General features: G+C 32.7%; 1 protein-coding gene across 7 annotated transcripts in view; it reads right to left on the bottom strand.

The window, feature by feature from the left end:
* The window catches only part of DMXL1 (Dmx like 1), an 81,769-nt gene that overhangs the window by 6,323 nt on the left and 49,433 nt on the right, over nt 1–26,013 (bottom strand). For 3 of the 7 annotated variants that reach the window (XM_058166746.1, XM_058166745.1, XM_058166751.1), the window contains 14 exons: nt 25,828–25,941; nt 20,486–20,661; nt 20,017–20,156; nt 18,489–18,574; nt 16,695–16,896; nt 11,588–11,705; nt 10,724–10,786; nt 9,203–9,289; nt 7,678–7,799; nt 7,001–7,142; nt 4,844–4,904; nt 4,286–4,413; nt 2,859–2,951; nt 1,234–1,325 (listed from right to left, as the gene is read on the bottom strand). In XM_058166746.1, coding sequence (XP_058022729.1) covers nt 1,234–1,325; nt 2,859–2,951; nt 4,286–4,413; nt 4,844–4,904; nt 7,001–7,142; nt 7,678–7,799; nt 9,203–9,289; nt 10,724–10,786; nt 11,588–11,705; nt 16,695–16,896; nt 18,489–18,574; nt 20,017–20,156; nt 20,486–20,661; nt 25,828–25,941 — 1,624 coding nt within the window. The other 4 variants (XM_058166748.1, XM_058166747.1, XM_058166750.1 and 1 more) reach the window with 2 other exon arrangements.

The following is a 26,013-nucleotide window of genomic DNA, read 5'->3' on the forward strand; positions in this document are numbered from 1 at the left end:
CATAAATTCTGGGCTCAATTGTGGTCGTAATTTGATGACTATCTGTGTATGTCCAGATTCTAACAGTGCGGCGATTTCTAAGTGACAGATGGAAATTTGTCAATGTGCCGATTTTCTAAGTGCTATACAAGATTTTTTAGTATAGCACTTAATCTTTGAATAACCTCTGGAACCATCATGTCTGTTTTTTATTATTTATTTGATTTTTATCATGCTTCTATTACTTTTGTTACTTTATGATGCTTTTGTTACTTTAAACTAAACATAAATAATAGCACTGCTTGCTTCTATTTTTCCCACAACAACCCAGTGAGGTGGGTTGGGCTGAGAGGGACTAAAAGGGGCGTGCAGAAGAGCACAAAAGTGCCTACTGTTCCTGTCCTATTGTTTCCTTTCATTATATCAAATTAATATAGTTATTGCATACTTTTGCTCATATATATGCTTATATGATGTGTTGTTTTATGTTGATGCTTGTGTATACTGTTGTGACAAAAAAAAAGAAGAAGATTGACTAGCCAAAAGTCCTACCAGCAAGCTTTCAGGCCTAAGGTGGGACTACAACTGATTTCCTGATTTCCAGGTCAGCACCTTAATCACTTATTATTAAACTTCTATCCCATCTGATTCTTAATGAGTTGTGGCTCACAACAATCAAAGAAATTATAACAAAATAAATAAAACATAAACAGTGAAGATAAAATATGGCAAGCATGATGAAGGGCCTCGCTTTCCCTTACCACCAGCCTAGGTGAAAAGCTACATGACTCTTCTAAACAACACCAGAGTGAGGACCATCCAAATCTCAGGGGTAACCTTGTCCCAAAGATCAGACGCTACTACTGAGAAGGGATGCTTCTGGTGTCCTAAGAGATACCATTTATTTGAAGGAACCTGTAGTATGTGAACACTGCAGGATCAAATTAAGCAGACAGGTTTTATGGAAGAGAGGGTATTCCTAAAAGGTCCCACGCCCTGTAGTGCTTTATAAGGAACAAGTAAAACAAAAACGGACTGCATCTAATAGAACTTTTGTACTTAATATATACAATTTCTACTTTCATGTCATGGCACACTTGCTTCTTGCTCAATCTAAAAAGCTGCTCTCCACAGAATAGTATGGTATAAAAAGGAATGAACACTGGGAAAATTTTTTTGTACAAAATCACTAGAGTACTTGATAAAGTACTGATAATAATGTTTATTGGTATGATCTTGAAGAAAATTTAATACCTGTTGTCAGTAGATAACCCGGCAGTAGCTATCAAAGATGAAGAACTTATGAAAACAAAATCACTAGCCGTTTTATTATGGCATTGCCATGTCTGAAAATATCAAGGAACAATAAATATAGTAAAGCAACAAAAATATGGTTAATTTATCATTAGAGCTTATTTACTTAGAAATATATAATTAATTTCAGATTGAAGCTTGCAACATACTTTTTTTCCCTATTTTTTTTTTTTTGTAGAATAGCAAAACCTTCAATTCTGTTAATAACTGAATCTGAATCTCTAGTTTATGGATTATCACAATACAGGTAGTCCTTGACTTACAATAGTTCACTTAGTGATTGTTTGAAGTTACAAAGGCACTGAAAAAAGTGACTTATGACTATTTTTCACACTTATGACCGTTGCAGCAATTCCATGGTCAAGAGAGTTACATTCGGATGCTTGACAACTGATTCACATTTACGACAGCTGCAGTGTCCCGGGATCATGTGATCATCTTTTGTGACCTTCTCATAAGCAAAGTCATTGGGAAACCAGATTCACTTAACAATCGTGTTACTAATTTAATAACTACAGTGATTCACTTAACAAATGTGGCAAGAAAAGTTGTAAAATGGGACAAACTCACTTAACAAATGTTTCACTTAGCAACATAATTTTGGGCTCAATTGTGATTGCAATTCGAGGACTACCCGTAACTTCATGGACTGCATAAAATACTACAATCTTACATCACAGTTAGCTTACAGATTTCAAATGATTCTTCAAGAGCTATGAGGAAAAATGTTTGAAGTATGAAAGTCCTATTTTTGCTTGGAAATTCTGTTCTCCCTTCCACAAATAAAAAATATAATGAAAATATTTACAGACCCCTCACATCCTGGACATAAACTGTTTCAACTCTTACCCTCAAAACGATGCTATAAAGCACCGCGCACCAGAACAACTAGACACAAGAACAGTTTTTTCCCAAACACCATCACTCTGCTAAACAAATAATTCCCTAAACACTGTCAAACTATTTACTAAATCTCAAGAAGTCCAATTACTTTCCCTTCCAAAATCTCCATTATTTTACCCTGTCTAATAATTCCCTTAACATTGTCAAACTATTTACTAAGTTTGCACTACTATTAATCTTCTCATTGTTCCCATCACCCATCTCCTTCCACTTATGACTGTATGACTGTAACTTTGTTGCTTGTATCCTTACGATTTATATTGATATTGTTTGTTTGTTTGTTTGCATTTATATCCCGCCCTTCTCCGAAGACTCAGAGCGGCTTACACTATGTTAAGATATTGTTTCCTGATTGCTTATTTGTACCCTATGATTATCATTAACCTTATAATTTTTGATGAACATATATTTTCTTTTATGTACACTGAAAGCATATGCACCAAGACAAATTTGTTGTCTGTCCAATCACACTTGGCTAATAAAAAAAAAATCTATTCTATTCTACATGCAATTTTCAACAGGAATATTTGTCAACTGTGTAAAAGAAACTATATACAAGTAAGATAGCTATGTAACAAATTAAAATAAGGACTTAGTTGCTGTGGTTATAAAAAATAAAAAGGTAAATAAAACAACAACAACTAGGAAATATTATGATTTACCAGGTATGGTTTGGGTGTGCTTTCATTATGTAGGCAACCTTTACAGTTTGTTTGATACAAACTTATGTGTCCATCACCATCAACGATCCCAAACTAAAGAAAGTAGAAACATGTTTTTGCATTATATTTACATTATATTAATACTTAATTGATTCCTTCATAGTTAAGCTGTTCCAGATGTGTGTGGATATGAATATGTATTAAGTTATCAGCAATTCCTAGCATATCTGGAAGAATTGAATGCAAATGGAATTCACATGAACAAAAGCCTCTTCATTCATTCATTCAAAATATCTTTTTGTGTAACATTATATTTTTACAAAATAAAACAATAAGATCCAACTAATTTAATACAAAATGTTTATGTATAAACAAGATATTGGACTCTACTAAAGTATGTAAAACCACTCTCTCTTTTTAATCCCTTACAAAACAAACTTCAATAGGTAATTAGTAAAGATAGAAACACTGATATTGCAGTGTATGGGTGCAATTTGAAAGATTAAAAACACTACCATGTAGTACAAAAGATAGCTTGAAATATGGAGTAATTGGGGAGCTTATGCAAATGATGCCATACGTTTAAAACGAAGAAAAGAAAACTAGATATGTCTCTTATACTATAATCCGTCTAGCTATATAACTATCAACACTGTTTTAACAGTAAGGCCATATAATCAAATCCTATTAATTAATAATAATTAAACTTACTTTACTCTTTAAATTTAATTACATATAATATTGTTTGCCTATGTTGAGTGCCACTTTTGTCTAGTTGTTAAGGCACCAGACTAAAAATATATGAGTTCTAGTCCTGCCTTAGGTATGCCTTAGGCATGGTAAGTTAAAAGTCTAAATCTAGAAGAAAAGTTTCTTAGTAGCTTAATACATTGGGTTAGGTGGTTTCAAAGTGGAAGTGGAACCATGTTTCTCAATTCATTATTTGAATGATCAAACAATAATTGAAAATGATCAGTCACTATTATCCTTACAATCAGTGATTAAAAAAAGCTAAAGAAAGTGCATTGGGATAGCACTGACATTTTAGTTCAATCTTTGCTAGACACACAAGCTGTTTGAATTTAGAGGATTTATATACTCAAATTTATATATCGAGTAAAAATAGAGATATTAACTATTGGATTACTGTTGGGTAATAGCTAATGTCTAATTTATTATGTTTTCAAAAGCAAAAAGAAATGTAAACATTCATTTGTGATGTTTGTAATAGTTGGATTATTTTTAATGATTAAAAACCATATACATTTTGGAAAGGAACAACAGCAAATTTATAAGCAATTTGTAAATTTATAAACTTATCTATAAATCTGTAAATATTGTTGTGACTCTTAATTAAATGAATATAGAGCTATAAGCGACATTTAAATATATTTCTTTTTGTCTTAGAAGAGTTAAAAGGATGGTACCTTATTGCCTTGATAATTAAATCTCATCCGTGTAATTCTGGAATTCCCACCAGATCGAAAGCATGCAAGTTGTTGAGAATGGCCCCATTCAAACATTCTTACACTGCCATCTTGGGCACCTGTCAAATCTGCAATAAAAAATATATATAACTTTGAAACTTAACAAAGGAAGAAAAAAAAAGAACTTACAACAAACTCAAAAAGGAACTGAAGAATTATTTTCAAGACAGATTAGCAATTATAATCATTTAGAAGTATACTCCTAAGTTATTAAAATAAAAATTCTTCAATTATTGTTCTTTTGGTTATAGTTTTAGAAATAATAATTATTGGCTCTTTACTATTGAAGGTATACTGTATTATATTAAGGAGCGTAATATGAAAAGTTTTTAACTCATTCAAGCCCAGCCATATCAAATACTATTGCAAAAAATATAACTGCAAATAATTAACTGAGGTTATCTATAATTTCAAAGATATTTAGACTTTTCAAGATTTCATTTAGAATTTTCTATCTTATAAATTACAACAGTTACAAATTAGAAATAAAAAACTTACAATATGGTAGTGTTGGGTGAGAAGCCATTCTTCTGACATTATTGAGATTCTTCTTGATCATCTATTAAATGTCCAAGATTAAAAGATCCATTTAGAATTATTCAGAAATATATTCATTTAAAGTTATTAGTAGGGTAAAATGCAGACACTACTATGTTTGCTTCCCTTCATGATTTGGGGTTTGAGAAATGGATGACAATCAATGAAAACGAAATCCTTCCTACAGTGTTTATCCAAAGTTCGTATCAACAGAATCTAAATCCAGGTTCTTGGAAGCTTTTGGTCCATAAATCTAAAGTTTGCTAAACACATACACTAGATTTCAATCTTACCTCTTTTCTTGCCAATTCCTTTCTGATTCCATTAAATTTATTGGAATATTCCTGTATATTGTAAGGTAAGTAAGACAAAGGCAGAAGCAGAGGCATGTAAGAGAGAGTTAAACAATCTTTTACAAAAAAATAAGCAGGAGTGAAGAAACTATATTTTTTGCATTTAATCATCCACAGAAAATTTAGGTGTGAAATGTATTGGTTGGAAAAAAAGGTTTATGTAATGAATTCTAGATAACAAAGCACAAATTGTAGCAAATGCTAAGATATAGTAATTTATTTCATAATCGGATTTTTTATCGGTCTGTACTGTTAAGATTATTTTTTCTAAAATGATGTGTGAAAGATGTAAGTAAATAGCAGCCCATCTATATAAAGTAAGCTTTATCTGATAAAAGTGACAGAAATTTTTAAATTTATGTCAGCAATTTAATTATGTCTGTCTTTTTTTTCTTTGATATTAGAAGGCTTATAACAGATTAAGATGACACTGAAGCTACCTTTTAACGATTGAGCAGTAATGCCTAAGATTTTTAGTGCTGGATAATGAAAACAAGCAAAGGTTTTTAGGAATACTTATGTGAGAAAGTGATAGACTTAAAGCAGAAATGTACATGAATTCCTGGGGAGAAAAGTAACACAGTATAATTAAAAACAAAATTGACCTCAGGAAGGGGAGAAGTTTAAAGTTTGTTGGTAGAATCACTTAATTGAGGAAATATTGGGAATCTAAATGAAAAGCAAGAAGAATCAAATAAGATAATGTTGGCTGTCCTCTGGTACACTTTTGTCAGATCCCTTCCATCTGTCTCTAAAATAAGTATAACATCTATTTATTATGCCAGTTTACAGTATGAATTACAGTTATAATAGTTGTGATGTACTTTGAACACTCTACATAGCAGTATGTAAATGCTGATTATATTGTCTTACTAAAAGAAGTAAGAAAAACTATATTACATAAAATATCTTAAGCAATGAAATATACAACAGTAGTTTTGAGTATAATCTGGGATGATTAAACTGTGAAATGCAAAGCAAGCTAAAAGCATAATAATTAGCAGAGACTTAATAGAAGGAGTCAATAAAAATTGTGACTACGGACACATGTTGCAACTTAATTGCTTCTATTAAAACTCATGCATTATATTGTAACATAGGTTGAGGAAAACTTTGTCATTGCTGCAGGACAAAAATGTAAATAATAAAAATGTAAGAGAGCTTTATGTTCTAATTTAAAAATATTCTATAAATCAATACATTATCTAACAATGCCTCAGAAACAATATCTCATTATAAAATACCAGCATAAAATCAATCTAAGCCACTTCAAAAATTCCAAAGATAACTGTTATTAAAGCTTGACGCACTGACAAATGTAACCAAAAAAAAATAAATAAGTCTCATCCAAATCAAGACAGTGCAATGACACTGAAAAATAGTATAAAGGTGCACTGAAAGAAAGCAAAGAAAGGGTCAGTTCCAAATGTGTTTCTTATAAATCAAGTATCAAGGAAAGCATGAGAAATTATTTGGTTTTGCTTCCTTTTTTCACTTAGTCTGTATGTTGCCTGAGAAGAAAATACTAAAATAGATAGGAAAATCCTATCCTAGGTTCCACTTACATACAGAAGTTCTAAAAAGTAGTTTTAACATGTAACCTCACAACCAAAATTGTTCAAATAAACTACGTTAAGATTGATTTAAATTAAAATTCAAAGTATTTGTTAAATCTTATTATTTAGAAGTACATATTATCAATAAAATAAAAGCCATTGAAATATAAACGTTTACGGTCATTATTATTTGATAACAAGTGACTCACCATAGCAGCACCCCTGCCAGTCTGAGTGCTGCCAAGCCATGGCATGTTGATTGGTGTTCCAGGAGTGCTGTGTGTATAAGGAGTAGTTCCTTGAATGTTTCCTAAGTCATCACGAGCATGTATAACTAAGAAGTCATCAGGTCTACAAAACAAAATATTCAAATGAATATTAGTCATGAATTACTACCTACCTATTCTAATTCAAAGATGCTTAGCTACCTATATCCATGAATTCTCACTTGGTATCACATGAGTTATTGGCTGTAAGTTATCTGATTGGTGGTGAATTTGTACTTCAGACTTTCTTATGAGCTGTGATACCTACATAGCCAATCAGTGGATGGTTCAAGATAAAGCCAGTTAGAGGTTAAAGAGAAGAGAAATGCTGTCTGTCAGTCAAAACAAATGTTTTTAATAACACAGTAAGTCAAATCTAGTTATCAGGAAGTTAGCTTTAGTAAGACAAAGAGAAAGATGTATGAGCTGAAGTTTACTAAAGAAAAGGACAAAAGACTTAAAAAGTTTTACAAAAAACCAGAAGATAGATCATTATTTATAAGTCAGTATTTCAACAAGATACCATTAAATGTTCAATGTTAAGTCATTGTTAAGAATAATTAAATGTTTAATGTTGTCAATGTTAAGGATATTGACAAAAAGTACAATTAAAAAAATACCCTTTAGCTTCCACTTCAATATCATCATCAACCCAAGTGTAGATCTGAGTTGCTAAAATTCCTGAAACATCCAGTTCTTGAATTTCGTGGCTTGAGGCTATTGCAATACAATTCCTGTTGGCCTAAAATGCAAAAATACATATTTATTTCACATCATCTGTCTATTGCCCCAATATGTATATCCAGACTCTAGGCAATGAACAAGGCAAGAATAAAATCAAGAATTTTATTCTTTTACTAAGGTAAAAAGGACAACATATTTATATGATATGAAGAAAAACCAGAGAATCAACTAAGGTATATTCAAAGCAGAATTATACAAAGCTACAATAGGTACACTGTCAACTTTGGTCTAAAGGCACATTTGAATAACATTTTAAACAGCTTTGTGAAATGTTGCAAAGGATAGGATCAAATATATTGAAGAAACAAATTCTCATTTATACTGCTGAAAAGGCCTGTCACCTAACATTAATGAGGAAATGGGCTCGGCAGGAATGACAGATTAAATTTCAACAAGACAATTCCTGATATATACTTATTCCTGTACTATATAGGGCTTTTAAGTAAGGACCAGCAATTTGAAGAGACAAACAAGTCTATTATCTAAATGCAACTTTAAGTTGACATTATTCTGCAATGGTGAGATTGTCCCATCAGCAGTTTTTTAATAATATAATACATCATAAATATAATATTTAACATACATAATAATCTGAAATTAAAATAAGACTGAATAGCTGAGGTTTCTGAACTGTCTCCAAGGCAGCATGAGATATGGATATGAGTTACTATTGCCAGGGCAAGGTTGCAATTGGGATACCAGATATTACTACAAGGATTTCCATTAGCTGCTCAAGTGTGCGTCTAAATTCTACAAGACCCCAAATCATGAAGCACCTTCTTCAGGGAGAATGTGACTCATATTCAAAATAACTAGGAGGATTGATGTTACCAGTTCTGCTCGAAGTTTACTGACAAACAGTAATTCCATCATGATAGAGGTCAATGAAATGATTCCTAAGAATGGTTCCTAAGATTCCCATGGCATCTCCACTCACTGATGATAGCCAGTTATAATATAAATTATCAGTTTTATAATCTTTTTAACATTAATTCCCACTTAAAATTTCCCACGTAGTTTTGATTACCTTAATTTGTTTGTCCTGATGCTACTCTTTAATTTTGTAAATATATTCTTGCAATGTGTTAATTTTTTATATTTAATTTCTATGTTGATAATATTTTTATATGTTTTTAACATTCTATTTGTACGTCACCCAGGGTCCCTCTGTGAGGGAGGTGGGTGATTTCTAAATGTAAACAATAAAAATAAAAACTATACTTCAAGAAAGATGGCAGTGCCCTTGGTGCTATAGAACCAAAAATCTTTATTACAAATAATTAATAATTTAGTGTAGATTCTCTAGTTGGAAGTACAATAGAATTTCCTTCATATGGATATAAGTTACAACATTTCAAAATATTTAAGGACTATTCCCCCCACTCTTCCATTTGTCTATACCTTATTGACAGCAAAGGCAGTAATAATGTCAGACTCTTTATGGATAATTCTTGCTTTACTTCCAGGAGATCCTGCATCATGCTCTATCTGTGTTAAAAAGAAAAGACAAAGGGCAACATACACAATACAACACAATAGTAAGGCATAATCTTTTAGTTCATGTTAAAAATAAATGATAAATATTAATCAGGAATATATCTAACCAAATTAAACATAATTATAAATTCAAGCTAGCCTAATAAAAACATTTTGTTTGGATCTTATTTCTATATAATCATTCATTCAGATTAAATTTAGTTCATTCATCTAAAAAATCTAGAAAATGGTAGTGAAAATTCCTAAAAGATAAGCTGAGGCTAAGAAATAGCCCCTGAGGGGCCGGAATAGCTCAGGCTGTTAGAGCCTGTTATTAGAACACAGTAGCTTGCAATTACTGCAGGTTCAAGCCCGGCCCAAGGTTGACTCAGCCTTCCATCCTTTATAAGGTAGGTAAAATGAGGACCCAGATTGTTGGGGGGGGCAATAAGTTGACTTTGTAAAAATATACAAATAGAATGAGACTATTGCCTTATACACTGTAAGCCGCCCTGAGTCTTCGGAGAAGGGCGGGATATAAATGTAAAACAAACAAACAAACAAAAATCTCATTTATTACTCAGCACTGATCATGTAATTGCTTGGAATTTGAAAATTATTTGATATTTATTACATGTCATTTCACAAAATCAGCAACTTCAAACCAGAGCATTGTTAAGTACAATATTTATTTATTTTAATTTCTCTAGCCATTCATCTCAACAAGTGACTCTAGGTGGCATACATCGTAAAAATATAAAGCAATAAAAAGCAATACAGAATAAATGTACATGATCACTGAATAAAACTATTGCAACACATGTTGATAAACCAAGATATGGGACTCTAAACACATTCTAACTCTATAACTAGGTCTTCATGGCCTTACAAAATATTGTACAATTCTGGTCACGTATTCCTCAATTTAAAACAACTGAGCCCAACTGAACAATGCTAAGCAAGATAGTTAAGTGAATTGTACCCCATTTTACAAACTTTTTTGCCATAGTTGTAAAGTGAATCACTGTGAATCATATGGTTGTTAAGCAAATGTGGCTTCCCCCATTGACTTTGCTTGTAGGAAGCCAGCTGGGAAGGTTACAAATAGTGATCACATGACCCTGAGGCAGTGCAACTGTCATAAGTACATGCTAGTTGCCAAGTGCCTGAATTCATCATATGATGTTGGGAATGCTGCAATGATCATAAATGTAATAACTGGTCAAAAGTCACTTTTCTTTACTGCCATTGTAACTTTGAAAGGTCACTAAATGAATGGTACGTCAAGGAGTACCTGTACACTAGTATACTGCTTAGATTAAAAAGCCAGTTGATTGTAGATTTTAGCAAATTTGGTTTGGTTAATATCTTACATATGAGGTGCTGTAAGATTTTCTGGAAAACCTGTTAGTATAATTAGCATACTTCTCTTATTATGATACATACCTTATTGATTCCTGATTCTTCTCCTGAACTAGTTTTGGTAAATTCAGCCTGGTCTTCTAATGACTAAATCCAAAAAGAAAAAAACATCAAAAAGAACTACATGAAAAATTAATATATTAATAATATGGAACAATATGTAAGATGAGCATAGGTAGTAGAACACATTTTTGAAATTACCTGTAGTCACCATAATGTCCTCCATTTTAAAAAAAAGTAAAATAATTTGCTTTACATGTAGATAATATATATACTAGCTTTTTCAGAGGTCATGCAGATCTAATTCAGCTTAAATTTTACATGTATGATGGTTCAAAAATTTTAAAAGAAAAATAGAATTTTGTTGTTTACCCCCCAAAACCAGAGACATAATTAGATCTGTGCTGAACACTGAATTAAAGAGGTAAAAGCTCAAATATTACACCTAAAGAGTCAAGAATTATTAATCTTACTTTGGTATGTACAGTAGCTATGAAAAAAGGGAAGGGGCCTAGCTGACAAAGTTATTACTGGTGTGTTATGAAGGTTAATTAGTTTACTTGGAATAAGCCTAGAAGATAATGCATAAGTACAGCAGACGAAGTAGTCAACCATATATTATTTTATATGTTATAGAGATAGCTAACATGATCAATATTTCTTCTTCTCAATAGCCAGAAATACAATCCAATGATCCAATAAACCACAGAGGAATGCAAATAGTTATATGCAATACCTTCGCCTTTTCCATTACTAGATTCCTAGGGGAAATGTTTTGGAATTTATTTCTACAGAATAGTAGTAAAATTTTAAATTCAAAAAGAAATATTAGCTTAATTAAATTGTAATTAATGAATTTAAATTTCTACATAAACATATAAAACTAACCTCATTTAAACACTTTCTTTTGGCAAATATGTTTCTGATGAAGGTTTCTTGGACCATTTCTTGTTTAACAAGGTACTGCCAAAGTCTTTTTACAGATAATGCATAATGACTTTTGGATCTAAAAATGAGAATAATTTTTAACATGTGATATAATTTCAAACAAGTGCAAGTGATGAATTTGATTTACATTAGTATACATATTGACAAAAGCAGAAAATGGTAAAATCAGAAAATTTAATGAGAAACAATAACTGCTTCATTCTAGCAGCTATTTTGCTATATACACACTTCTTTAGTAAAATCCTTAGCATTTTAGACAGCAATAACATTTAGGTTGAAGATATCTATTGCAAATATTCCTCAGGAATAGAAAGAAAATGGCACATGTACAATGTAATATATCCGATACAGTACATCATCTATTTTATTCTTCTCAAAAATAATTTCTATATTGTAATAAGTAGAACATAGGTAGAGTCTGCTGATCATACTGAATCATTTTACTGAGGAACTGCAAAAATGTTTGCATATGTGATATGATTAATTTATAACATGGAAGATGGGATGGTTGAGAGACTGAAGGAAGTTACTCAAATAATATATTTTATAAGCCAACATACATAATCTTCATCTTTTCTGTTCAGCTCCATTAATAGCAATTATTGAACAGTTTTAAAAGTAAATGGTCACAGAATAGAAGTAGAATTAAATACAGAAGAAATAACTAAAATTTTAAATAATTAAAACTTTGTTTTCCCAGAAGCTCCTTTTTACCAACAGCTATTGATTAATGGCTGAAGTTGAAAGCATGATTCAAGTTTCAAATTAGTATATTTAGAATATTAGTGTGATTAAGGAATGGGTAAGGACCACACATTCACATTTAATCCTTAAAATAGCAATAGCACTTAGATGTATGTACTGCTTCACAGTATTTTACAGCCCTCTCTAAGTGGTTTACAGAGTCAGCATACTGCTCTTAATCTGGGTCATTTTACCCACCTCAGAAAGATAGAAGGCTGAGTCAACCTTGAGCAGATAAGAATCAAATTACTGGCAGTCAGCAGAATTAGTCGGCAACACTGCATTCTAACCACTGGGCAACAACAGTTGAAAGCTCACTGAGACATTCTGAACTAATCCCTCTAGCTTTTAACTCTTTACATGGCTGCTGCTGTTTTATATATCTTTCCTTGATATTTCTGTATAAATGTCACCCAAAGCATGGTCTAATCTATTTTGCTATACATAATTTAAAAAGATTCACAAGAATTAAAGAAGCTTCCAAGAATTAAAGAAGCTTCTAGAAAACACAAAGTATCACCCAAAAAATTTAAGCTTTTACAAAGAAAATTGTCTGTGTTGTCAGTAAGAGAAAGGGAAATAAAAATAAATTAGACAAACAAAAAATGTTTGAATTTGCAAGAAATCAAGGAAATGCTAGAATACAAATTACCAAAGGAAAAAGGAAATAAAATATTAAAATTACAAGAGAAATAAAAGTTATAACAGATAAGATGAACATAAATGAAAACATAATTATCAATACTATTCTAATTTATATAAAGGACAAGTAATTTCCTTGGAGAAAATGGATAGTTAACAAAGTAACATTTATTAAAGATTACAGAGAAACAGAAAGCTTTTGAACAGACCTATGATAATAAGGGAAGTTTGTGGACTTATAAAAGAAACTAAAATTGGAAAGACGCCTAGATAGGGGTGGGGGGATATCTAGACAACTAGAAAGAGGCCAACATCGTATTAATACCTAAAAAGGCCCAAGTATGGACTTTAACAAAAAGTATTGGCTGATATCCTTATTGTTGTGACCCAGGTTCCCGGACTCGGACTCCTGGAGGAGGATGATTCAGACAGTGAGGAAGAGGAACAGGCAAGACCTGCTTCCCCTGGGCCCTCTCCTTCCCTGGCACTCACCCAGGAGGAGGAGGAGGGACTGGCAAGGCCTTCTTCTGATTTGGCAACGCCCCAAGAACAATCTTGGCTTGATGCAAGACTGCGCAGACGTGACCGGCGCGCGCAGCAGAGGAGGCGTTGGGACAAAGTCAAAGAATGATGAGTCACGGAGTGATACCCACAGGGGCTATAAAGCAGGAGGCGGAACTTCCTGGCTTTTTGTCTTGGACAAAGCAGTGAATTTGCGTGGGCAAACTGTTTCAATGGAGGGAAGAATATATATTCGTGAATAACTCCTGCCTTATCTATAATTTCCTAGTTATCTCCAGAGACTTGGCAGGCGCGTGGGTAGACATGGCCAGACATCTCTGTGCCAGAAGGAATCCAGCCAAATGTAAATAAACTTGAAAAGAAGGCCTTTGACTGAGTTTTTGTGGGAGTATTGGGAGAGGGAAACAGAACACTTATTGAATATTTATTCAATATATATATACTGATATATGTATTCCACAGCTGTGATATATGGATATCTGCAAGAGGGACCTAAAGGCCCTGGGAATGGACATTAACAACTGGGAAACCTTGACCTCCGACCATTCAACTTGGAGGCTAAAGATGCAGCATGGCCTTCTCCAATTCGAAGACATATTTCTTTTTTTTTTGTTAAATATTTATTTTCCATCCAGTCTTATAGTTGTTTCTTGTATTTCTTGCTTAAAAATCCTTTGTGTGTTTCTCTTGTTTTCAGTTGTTCTCTATTTCATTCTTTGAAGTTGTAGCTCTTGTTCTTGTGAAGGTCAAAAAGCTTATTGATAGAGACCTCCCTTAAAATTCTCACCATTCTTATCACAGTCATAAAAGGTTTTCAACAATGACCAAGTGCTTGTAGTTCCTATTCCTCCTTTAGGTGTCACTTTGTAGTCCACAAATCCAATCAACAATTAACAAAAGTATCCATTTTGTTTCCTTTACTTAGAGCCATGTCTTATTTTGTTTCAACTTGTTTTTTCCCCTTTTTCCAATTTATCCCATTTAAAATCCATAACTTCAATTTAATAATTTGCTTGGCTCAAATCCATAGAGGGTAGAGGAAGTCGGAGATATTCCATCAAAGTCCAATTTTAAATCCTCAGTTTTTTCCCCTTTTTGCCTTGTTTATAACCTTTAATTAATTGTTATTTGTCCAGATTTCACCTTTAATTAAAAGTTCTATTTTTCTCTTTTTATTTGAAGGCTTTAGATTTCAATTTCAAAAGCCAAATTTTTGTCAGGTCTTTGGGTACTGTTTCCATTTCTTTTATTCAATTGCATTAACAGTCCTTGTCATTTTAGCCACTATTCCAAGATTTTGAAAGTGTGTTGCAGATATCAATTTTAAAATGCCTCACTGTGAGTTGGTGTTCTCACCCGGCTTCAATATTTTGTCCAATTCACCGCTTCAACCTCCTGCACGATCTCATGTGGCCGTCCCGACTTTGGCAGCCTGTAATGCTGTGGTCCTCATCGCTGGGTCGAAGGCAAAAAGGCCAGTGCTGCAGGGAATTTGCAACTTCTCTGTTCGCTCCGACAGTTCCTTCTTTCTTCACTGTCCCTGCAGGACAGCTATAGTCCGTTACAGACTCCCATAATGATGGGATTTTCGGTGCTTTCCCGGGGTTCGCGTCCGTCTCGTCATGATGCTGGCCACGCCTCCTGAAACATTTCTTCAGCAGGCTGAGGCAAAGAGGCAGTCCCGAAACCAGCGAAATCTGGGGACTGGGCAGGGGACAGAATGTATCTGCCCTCAGTGTGGAAGGGATTGCCACTCTCGAATTGGCCTTTTTAGCCACACTAAATGCTGTTTCCAGAGCATGGTACCATAGTCTTTTGAGACTGAAGGATACCAATAGAATATATTTATTCGATAAGTATTTGATTGTTTGTTATTTACAAGGTTATATACAATGTTATTTATATTTGACACAAATATAAAATATTGACAAAAAGATGACATATATAAAAGCAGAAGTGAAAGAATTGCAAAGGTCTACCCAGGGATAAGAGACCGAAGCCCTATCAGAAACTGCTCAAACTCTACAGGCAAAGCCAGGGTAGGGGTGTAGTAGAAGAAACTAGCATAGCTATTAAATTCTTTTTATTTCCAAAGCAAGAGCCCTCTCCTCTATCTTCTTGTCAGAGCAAACAAATCCGTCTAGCTAAAAAAAAAATGAATTGGAACAAGGAACACGGAGCATCTAAAACAGTACAAAAACAAGAGTTGTCTATATTGAAATTTATTCCAAAGAACTAGTAGCACTAGTATAAAAATATGCTAATTCTATAATATCAAATATAAGCATTATCTCACTGCAAGAAACAAACCAACTAACGTAAAGCATGGCTGCAAGTATAACTGAGTATCGGGGATGCAAAACTAACATAAAAGAAAAGAAGCCAAAAAGTGCACCATCAAAATGGAAGTTCTTGTTAGAAAATAAACTTCAGCATGCTAAGATCAGAAACAAATAAGCTAGAACAGAGGGTAGAAAAAAAAGATAAAGAACAAGAAGGCAAACAAATATCTGATCAAGAAATATCACATAGGAACAAATAAAATGAAGGAAGCATTGAAATAATAACGCAACCAATAGTCAAGTTGATCAGCAAAGACTACATTCTAACTGCACACCCTACTGATATCTCATATGTTTGTATATTTACACACACACACACTTAGCAAACAATAGCGAATAGTAGAGAATTATGCCCTACATATTATTTATAAATTCTGAGAGATAGCATATTGGTAAGCCTAAGTATCTGCACCAAAATACCTTTTTTTTCTTGTGGGAATCACTCAAGCATATTAACCTTCTTTTGGAGGTTTTGTCAAGGAAGCTCAAAGCCAATTTCCCCCCTCTTAACTATACCCATAATTGTTCTTGATGCAAAACTTGTTTTCAGTAAAAGAACTCCTTGCTTATCATTTTCAAGGCCCTAGTTTTATATATTTCTTATGTTTTCTTTTAGTTACTTAATCAAAGCTTAATAACTTGCATTATTTGTGGCAAAGTTAAAAGATGTACAAATGGCAGAGCTAAATTGTGAATTTGTGAATGAAAAATAAGCATTCCAAAGAGATTCCATATACTTCACTAAATAGTAGATAAGAAATATAACAAAATTTATTCTGTCCAAGATATAAACTTACTTGAAGGGAGTGTTTGTTGGCTCTAGCAAAACTTTGTGGCGAAGTAGTGCAGGGCCTGAAGATGAGGTATCTTGTAAAATGTGAATAGAAATAAAGTTTTCCGGTGGACCTCCATGCATTTCAAGTCGTCTGAGAAGAACTTGTTCCCAGCGCTGAAGAGCCTTTAGAACTGCATGGCATAGCGGTGAACAAACTGGAAGTTCTAAAGACAGATATTTTTTTATTCAGTACATTATTTTCTTTAAAGTATATTATATTCTCTGAATATTTTATACCAGCTGTCACCAACTGGTGGTCCGTAGACCACTGGTGGTCCATGAGAAAATTTTGGTGGTCCCCAGAAAAATTATTTGCATTTTTTACATTGCACTAAATCAGGGGTTCTCAAACTACAGCCCCTGGGCCGGATATGTGCAATGAACATTTGTGTTGCTGCAGAGTTTCCCCCTTTGGGGTCTTTTTGTGCAGATTGGAGGGGGCAGAAATTCCAACTTGGGGTCTGCTTCAGCCTCCTGGTGGGGGCTTTGGGTGAAGGCTGGGGGGAAGCGCCACTGGTGGCAAGGAGCCAGAGGGCCTCGTTCCAGTGGGACGGTATCATGTCCTGGAACTGGCTGACCATCTCAGCCCACTAGGCCTCCAGGCACCGGTACCTGGCCTTGCACTCCGGCAGGTCTTCCCTCTGCTTGGAAAGCCTATGCTCATAGTTCTCAGTGAGGTGCTTCTGCTGAGCCTCCTTCTTAGTCAGATCCAATTTGAACTGAACTGTTTTGCCTCTTTCTCATGGTGGCTGTTTAGCTCCAGCAACGGCTTCCTGTTGGGACTCTAAGGAGCCTGGGAGGGAGGTGAGGAGTGGCCTCATCTCATGAGTGACATTGAGTTGGCCACGCCCACCTAGTCACATGGCCATCTTGCCACACCCACCCAGCTGGTCATTAGGCAGATCGTATTAGTGGTCCGCAGGATTTAAAATTATGAATTTAGTGGTCCCTGAGGTTCGAAAGGTTAGTGATCCCTGTTTTATACTACATACTTCCCACAACTGTTGCTATTGTCAGAACATTAATAACACTAAAAAGTTATTAATAATAACACTTCTAGACATGTTTTCTCATTAGGTGAACTTCAGAGCCTCAGAAGTAGCTACGTATATCAAAACTGAAGTTAGCAAACATATTGTTGAATGAAAAACAATGTAAGAACTCTTCAGACTAAACAGAAACATTTTACCGAGTTAAAACAGGACCTAGTTTCTCATTAAGTATGCATAGGTTGTCTGCATCAGCTATTAATAGAATGTCCTAAAGAAAAATAACAGTATTAATAGTAGTATTGCTGAGAGAAAGGGAGAAATGCTTATTTCCCATTTCACCTCATCCACCCCATCTCACACTGCATGAATTGTGAAACGGTTTGTGAATTGGCACTTGTGTCTGAAAATAATCTGCTGAAATTGTACAGAATAAATAGGTAGCCCATCTGAATTTAAATGTCTGCAGTTAATATACATTCTTACATTCTATTATCATACACATATATATCATATGTTCTGAATTTTACTGACAAAGTTCCATTTTGGCTGTCATCATTCTGAAAGATCCCCAGCTAAAAAACATGCATTACAATCTTGGTATTATATTTCAAATCAAAACTGGGTCATTGACTACAACTATCAAAAGACATCCTGTTTACTCAAAATATTTGGCATACAGTACTTCTAGTTTAAACGAATGCAGTGATATGCACATATAAAAGCAGACAATGATATCCACCAATGGTCAAAAATATATTAATTACCTGTAAGATCATGTCCAGCCAATGGGTAGAAACTTTTCAAGTTACGGAGAACTAGCTGAACCATAGCCAAGCGCATCAATGACCAACTAAACAACAAAAAAAGATGTTTTGTTTTTCCAGCAATTTCCATGTTGCTGAAGACCGAAAATATTTTGTATTTAACTATTTAGCTAATACTTGTTTTCCTTTTCTTCTTATTACTGTAAATATATCTATTACAAGGCATTCTAAATTCATTTTAAGAGCAAAAAAGGACACAAATAATTAATATTTTATTTTAAATTTAACCTTAATTATAATGATTTTGCAATCTTCTTCCCCACCTATACTTCAACCCTACTGTTCAAACTCTTTTTGGATAAAACATTGTAATTAAGCAAGGCCACTCTTGAGATAGGTTTTGAACAATGAATTTCTAATTTACACCATATACTTTTAGTTACTACTCTAAAAATGAGTTCTCAAACTCACTATTCCCTTAAGGTTTTGTATGCAAATTTTAGGAGGGACACAGGTATTTTTTTCTATTATTATTTGAACATACAAAGCAGTGGTGAAATTCATTTTTTTTATTACTGGTTCTGTGGGCGTGGCTTGGTGGGCATGGCAGGGGAAGGCTTCAAAATCTCCATTCCCACCCCACTCCAGGGGAAGGATACTGCAAAATCCCCATTCCCTCCCCACTCTGGGACCAGCCAGAGGTGGTATTTGCTGGTTCTCGAACTACTCAAAATTTCCACCACCAGTTCTCCAGAACCTGTCAGAACCTACTGGATTTCACCTCTGATACAAAATTGGATTGCTGTCAGTTATTTACACCTGCTCTTTCTGGGAAAAAATGAGAGTAAAGTCTGGATTTTTCACAGTCCCTGCTGCAAAGAATAAATATTAATCCAAAATAAATGTAAATTTAAATCTAGATTTCAGGAATTATACAAATGTAAAACATCCTATCCTTATCATTAAAAATGTGGGTTTAAATTTGTTTTGAACTTAATTTCCAATGAAACGATTTTATTTTATAAAGTTCTAAGCTTCAATAATTTCTTTTAATATATACATTAAAGTATAATTATTGAAAATGTCTATTTAATTCTTTCCCAATCCTAACTCTAATAAAATCATTAGTTTGATCCATGGACTAGCAGATGGACATCATACCAATATATTAATAATTTTAAGAAATCTTGGCAATACAAATTTTGAGAAGCGTTAGCTTTGGTAAAGAAATATATAATTTCTTCTGCATTACAATTTATGCCTATGCTAAACTAGAACCTGAGTTTTGTACCCTAGTTTTCTTTAGAGAATACTGTAACATGTTTAATTTGCAGGATTCAAAGAAATACCAAATGCTTTAGAAGGATTTCTTCCGACTAGTCTGCTGTCCCAACCAAGACAGGGAAAACTATAAATTAGCATCATACAATACATGACCTAATGTAAGAAGATGAATGAAAACATGTCTGCAAAATTGTTGAATTATGTAAAGAAAAAACTGTAGATATAATTCAGTAATAATTTATACCTAAATGAATTTGAGTTAGAGTGTTCCTGAAGTTTTGAATCTGAAAAGAATGCTCCATCTTCATCTTCATCTTCATCACTGCTGTCCTGACTTTCATCTGAATCATATTCAAATCTAGTTTGGGATGATCCAAGATATGGCTAAAAGAAGAAAACAGATTAAGAAAAAATTGTTAAAGTGTTACTATTTTGCTTACCTGGGTAAGAAAAATATTAGCTTTTCTCTTGCCTTAATACTGAATTGGCATTTTATGCATTTCTAAGGTATTATTTTATTTATTTATTAAATTTATAGGCTATATACATGTAAGCATGCAAGATTAATCCTTATAAATTTAGCAGAGATTAGGATATTGTTTGAGAAGATTATCGTTTGTAAATTTGAAGCAAAAGTTTGAAGAAGGAGCTGACAGAGATAGATTCTCCATTTGTCAAGGACAAGTTTTATTTCCAACAACATAAAAAAATACCTTTGCTATAAAGTAGTCCCAAATACTAAGTTCAGGAGGAATAAATTTCTCTTTGTAAATTAAAAAGTCTTGTTCTTTTCCAGGTAAAATAGTAGGTGAATTTTCTTTTGATGATGATTTTGATGACAGTCTGAACCGCTTATTTTGTTTCTCACCATCATCTATAGGAGAAGAGGCTACAAAAAAAATCACATTCATTTTTATAGGACAATGAAACTTATCAAATAAATAAATATCATCTTCACCTTTCAATCAACTATAACCTACATGCTTAATTATAACAAAAACAAACAAGATCAATCAATGCCTGTTATGTTTAATTATTGCAATTAAACAATAATATGGCTAGCTTTTATTCTCGCCTGTAACTTTTTGGTTACATTTCCAAGAAAATCTGAAATGCATTTTAAACAAATTATTCCTAATCATTCTTTTTGCATAAATATGAGAATGGAAATATTCAATGCTCATACTACAAATACATGTCTAATTTTATAAATTCTTAGAGATGCATTATAATTGAAAATATAAACATATCGGGGGCATACAAGTTTTGTCCTTTTTCACTGCTCTCTATTATGTCTATGTATAAACATTTCTACTGAAAATAAATGTTATTTCAAAATAGTTGTCATCAAACTATTTAATATATAAAGATGAAAATCTCACTTACCTTAATGCTAAAAATATATCAAATATTAAATATTACAGTTCAAAGTCTTTTAGCCAGAACAAGCATGCACATGCATTGCTTACTATGGAACATTAGTTTTTCAACTAAATAAAATAATGCTTACTCTTATATTGAAATGGAGGCACAAAATAATAAGCTGAACAAAATGTTACATGATACAGAGGCTGAAAAATATGCTTATCTCTAATTCCCATTCAATCTTCCCTATTATGAAATAAATTTGCTATTTAAGTGGGCAATATTATTAACCCATTAATTATAAAATTATCAAGCATCTTTAAACATATTATAAAAAAAATGAAAATACCACTGTATTTTTTAAGAAATGCACTTTAAACATGGTTTACCATTTTATTTTGAAGTTACAAGAACTCTTGCGGTGTAAAGGTGTGGAACAGTTTATCTTTGCCATAGATAAAAATGTTCTTTAAAATGTCTGGTGTACAAATGTAACACCTATCTATTTATAAGCTCTTAAAGCAAATGTTTTTTTCCAAGAATTCTTAACAGCTTTCCATAGCAATCATATGACCATCTGAAATGACACATTTGGTTTAAGTACTTGCAGATAGGTGCTATATTTATTTGGTATAATCTTTGACTCTGTCATTTTCAGAAGAAGAATTAAGGATTTGTGAAATCAAAATGTTTTATATTTCTAAAAGAATGACATAACAGAAAATGAAAAAACTTCCAAGTTAGGGTCCCAAGCCTACAGAGGTTGCTCAACCAATTCAGTCAAATACTATTCCAAATACTAAAATAAAAATAAATTAAAAAGCATTCTGAACTGACACTGCCTTATTATCAAAACCCATAAACTGTATCATGTTTTGCACAAGCAGCAACATTTTGAGCATTCCACAGCTTGCAATGGAAAGTTGCAGCAGTCATCACAATTTGCATTCCATTAGCCATTTGAAATTCCAGACAGGTTGACCTAATTTTAACTGAATGATATCACAGAATTATTTTGGTATGGCTTGCCCTTTTTAATATATTGGAAAGTAACAGAATTAAGTTAAAATGTGGATTTTTTTTTAAAAAAAAGTAAGCTACAAATTTATTCTATAAAACGTTTTTACTTAAAAGAATGGCAAGTATGCAGTATTTTAAATGGATATATATTCCCAATTAAAAATCAAGCATTCATAATTACTGAAATATTTGCTTGCAATATAATATGTAAATATGAATATACTGTAACCTCCTGTAACCTGTATCATCTTTTTAAAAATGTCATATTTATTTCACAAAATAGTAAGGTATGCAACTTATATAGAATTCATGCTAATTTATTTGCTAATAACATTTAAAAAATTTCATTTACATAAAACAAAAAAATTTTGCCATGATATTTTCATTCTTACTACAATTTAATTCTCAGGAAATTATTTTATATAGCTTTTCAAAGAGGATGCTATCAGTTAAAGGTGTTATTGTTACATTTAAACTATTCAGTGGCCTATTTTTATATGCTTTTAAATTTCAAAGCTGACCTCCCTGAAACCTTATCAAATTGTTTAATGCTTTTAGCACTTAAACTTGTTTTCTGGGTACAAAAGACGCCTGTTTTTTAGCACTTCAATCAAATAAGCTGAAAAATTCATATAACAGCTAATCAGAGAACAGCTACTGATCCATAATAAATACTTTGTAATAAAACATTATAATATTTGTCATATAGATTCCCTGAATGAATTCTGAATATTGATTTTTTTCGAATACTTCCCTACAGTATCTACATAGAATCGCCCAATAATTGTTACAATGAAATAAGACATATGACTTCGGCAACATCTGAGGGGTAGTACGAAAATGCTTAAGCCTATAGCAGGGAAATGGCCGGGGAAGAAACATTTTTGTAGGTTACACAAACTAATTTTCTTCTCTTTTATTCAATTTACAACTGTTTCAACTGTTAATTCCATTTTCATTTCAAACATAGCTACTTTGGTCTTTGACACATTAATTTTCAGAGCCATGTTCCTCCTTGCATTGTACGTTATAACATGTACTGCGAATTATTTCGGTTTTCAGCCAACCACATGGCATAAATTACATACTGAAATACAAACACATCCGTACTCCACTCAACACACTTCTGATATCACCACAAGCTTCTACATTCCTTATTTATTCATCCATAATTGCATTATGCAACCAGGGAGACATCACATATTCTTGTTTTTTTCCTTCCACAATACTGAACCATTCACTCAACATTCCTATGATTCTTATGCATGCTTTATTTCTTTCACATATTACTCTTATCAAGTAGAGCAAGCAATCTTCAGGTCCATATTCTCACAAATCTTTACATTCTTCAAGATTATTCACATATTTTGAATCAAGTAACATCATATATTTTTCAATTATTGCTGAAGGAGAAAAACCTGGTCTATGCATCCTCTCCACAATATAAAGCTTCATTTCAATCCCCAAATATTGCTCATGGTCACCATCTGTATCTTTTCAACCAAAATTCTGTCAAACACCTTCCAGGCACATTTGACAAACTAATACTTCCAAAATTTTTACATTCGTTCTTGCTACCTTTCCTTTTGTACAACGGACAAGAGCATCTTCTAATCATCAAGCATAGGTGTGGTCTTCACACATACATAAAACAAGACCAAGGCCACTCCAATAAAAAAACAAAACATTTTTATTTTATTAACATTTCTCTAATTACCCTATTATAACTCTGATCCTGAGATCTTTCATTAATATTATTGATCGCAATATAATAGTCAACTGTCACCAATCTATGAATTCCTATTTTCACATGCTTCCACAAATCAAGATAATACCAAATTTAAACTTTCTGAGATATATCTTAGCTCTTTATTTTAAGAATAAAACTTACACTTTCACATGTATTCATCAAATCCACTCCAGAAGATCAGGTCACTTTTATTTATATCATTAAATTTCTCATTTGTTGTATTCACAATTGCATAATTGTGGAGTTTTGGAGAAGATAGTGCATTTTAATTTGGTGATTTCTTCTCTTTAGCACACTAACAGTCAACATGTATATGTCTTGGGCATCTTTAAAAAGTTACTTATATTTTAACTACATAAATATTTCATAAACATAATAGATAACTACAAATAATTTAAGTAACAAATAGAAATATATATCCATCCATCCATCCATCCATCCACACACAGACACAGACATAGAAACTCAAGACTGCAAACATACTTAATACTCCTGTCACCTATTTTCTATACAATCCTGTGAGGTGGGGTTGGGCTAAGTAAGAGTGACTGATTCAAAAGTCATCCAGCTGGCTTTTGGCAGGCCTAGAATTCGCAGTCCTTATATCTATGCACCTTAACCACTCTTGCAGCCCAATATAATGCAAGCTAACTTAAAAAGAATAATTTTTATTCTCATTTTTAGAATGTTTAAATCACTGAACAAACCAGGGCATGAAACTATATACAAGCAGGGCTTGACTTACAACCATTTGTTTAGTGATAGTTTGAAGTTACAATGGCACTGAAAAAAGTGCATTCCCATGATCGTGTGATTAAAATTTGGATGCTTGGCAACTAGTTCTTATTTATAATGGTTGCATGTCCTAGGATTATGTGACCACCTTTTGCAAAATAAGCAAAATCAATGGGGAAACTAGATTCACTTAACAAACGGGTTATTAATTTAATAACTGCTATGATTAATTTAAAAACAGTGGCAGGAAAGGTTATAAAATGGGGCAAAACTCACTTAACAACTGTCTCACTTAGCAACAGTCTTTGGGATGAATACTAGTAATAAGTTGAGTACTACCAATATACATTTAAGTAATATCAGTTTATTCTGAAAAGTTATATAATGTTCTATTTGTCTCTATCCAAACAAAAACCCTAAAAACATTCTATCAAAACTTCAAATCCAGATTAAATGTATAAATCAATTATGCCTCCTCCTCTGAAACTGTCCGAAGAAAATCTATTAACCGATTAATTTTTTATCTGAATTTCACTGAACTCAATTTTTCATCCTGACTTCATCTAAACCCATAAAGAAAGCTGACATCAGTTTCTATTTAAAACATATACATTTAGTGTTGAAACTGTACACATTTCACTGTATTATTTTTACTTTAGTAAAAATATTCAATACGAGATTATAGACTAGAGATCTCTCCCAAGATCTTTTGGTGTCAAGACTTGCTAATTACATATCTAATTATAATCAAAATAAAATCACTTGTATAAGCCTATCATTTGTAAACACCACTATGTTTTTAATATTTGCTAGTCTACACTAATCTTCAATTAATAAATTATTTTTCATTAAAAATTATTTTGATGCTAAACTAATAATTCATAGCCACATGCATACAGTCATGTGACACAAACAAGTAGCTGGATGGACACAAATATATTGAAATAATTCTGATAATTGCAAGTCATGGTCTTCCTTCATTATTAAAACTAATTTAGTATGAAAATAACCAACTACATGATTTGTAATAGTTGAAATTTTGGTTAATTTTTCTGACATAATGAACCACAAATCAGAGATCATGACTTACAAAGAGACTGTTTTTGCTTGATTACTTTTTTATGCAAGGTCACATCACATATCAACACTAGATTCAAATGCCTAGAACTGAAGCTAGCATCTTGCCTGCAAGTTTGGTAGGACTATGAGTACTGATGGTTGTTAGAGATTTGGTAAACCCCACGCATTCCATAGAAAATACTACTACCTGATGTGGGCTAGGCATAGAGAAGTGCCTACCTGCCAAAGAGAGAAAACATAAGACTACGCTTAGATAGAATATTGCTGTCATACATAATAGAAAACAAACTT

The sequence above is a fragment of the Ahaetulla prasina genome, chromosome 2 (genome assembly GCF_028640845.1).
Source record: "Ahaetulla prasina isolate Xishuangbanna chromosome 2, ASM2864084v1, whole genome shotgun sequence".
NCBI classification, from domain to species: domain Eukaryota; kingdom Metazoa; phylum Chordata; class Lepidosauria; order Squamata; family Colubridae; genus Ahaetulla; species Ahaetulla prasina.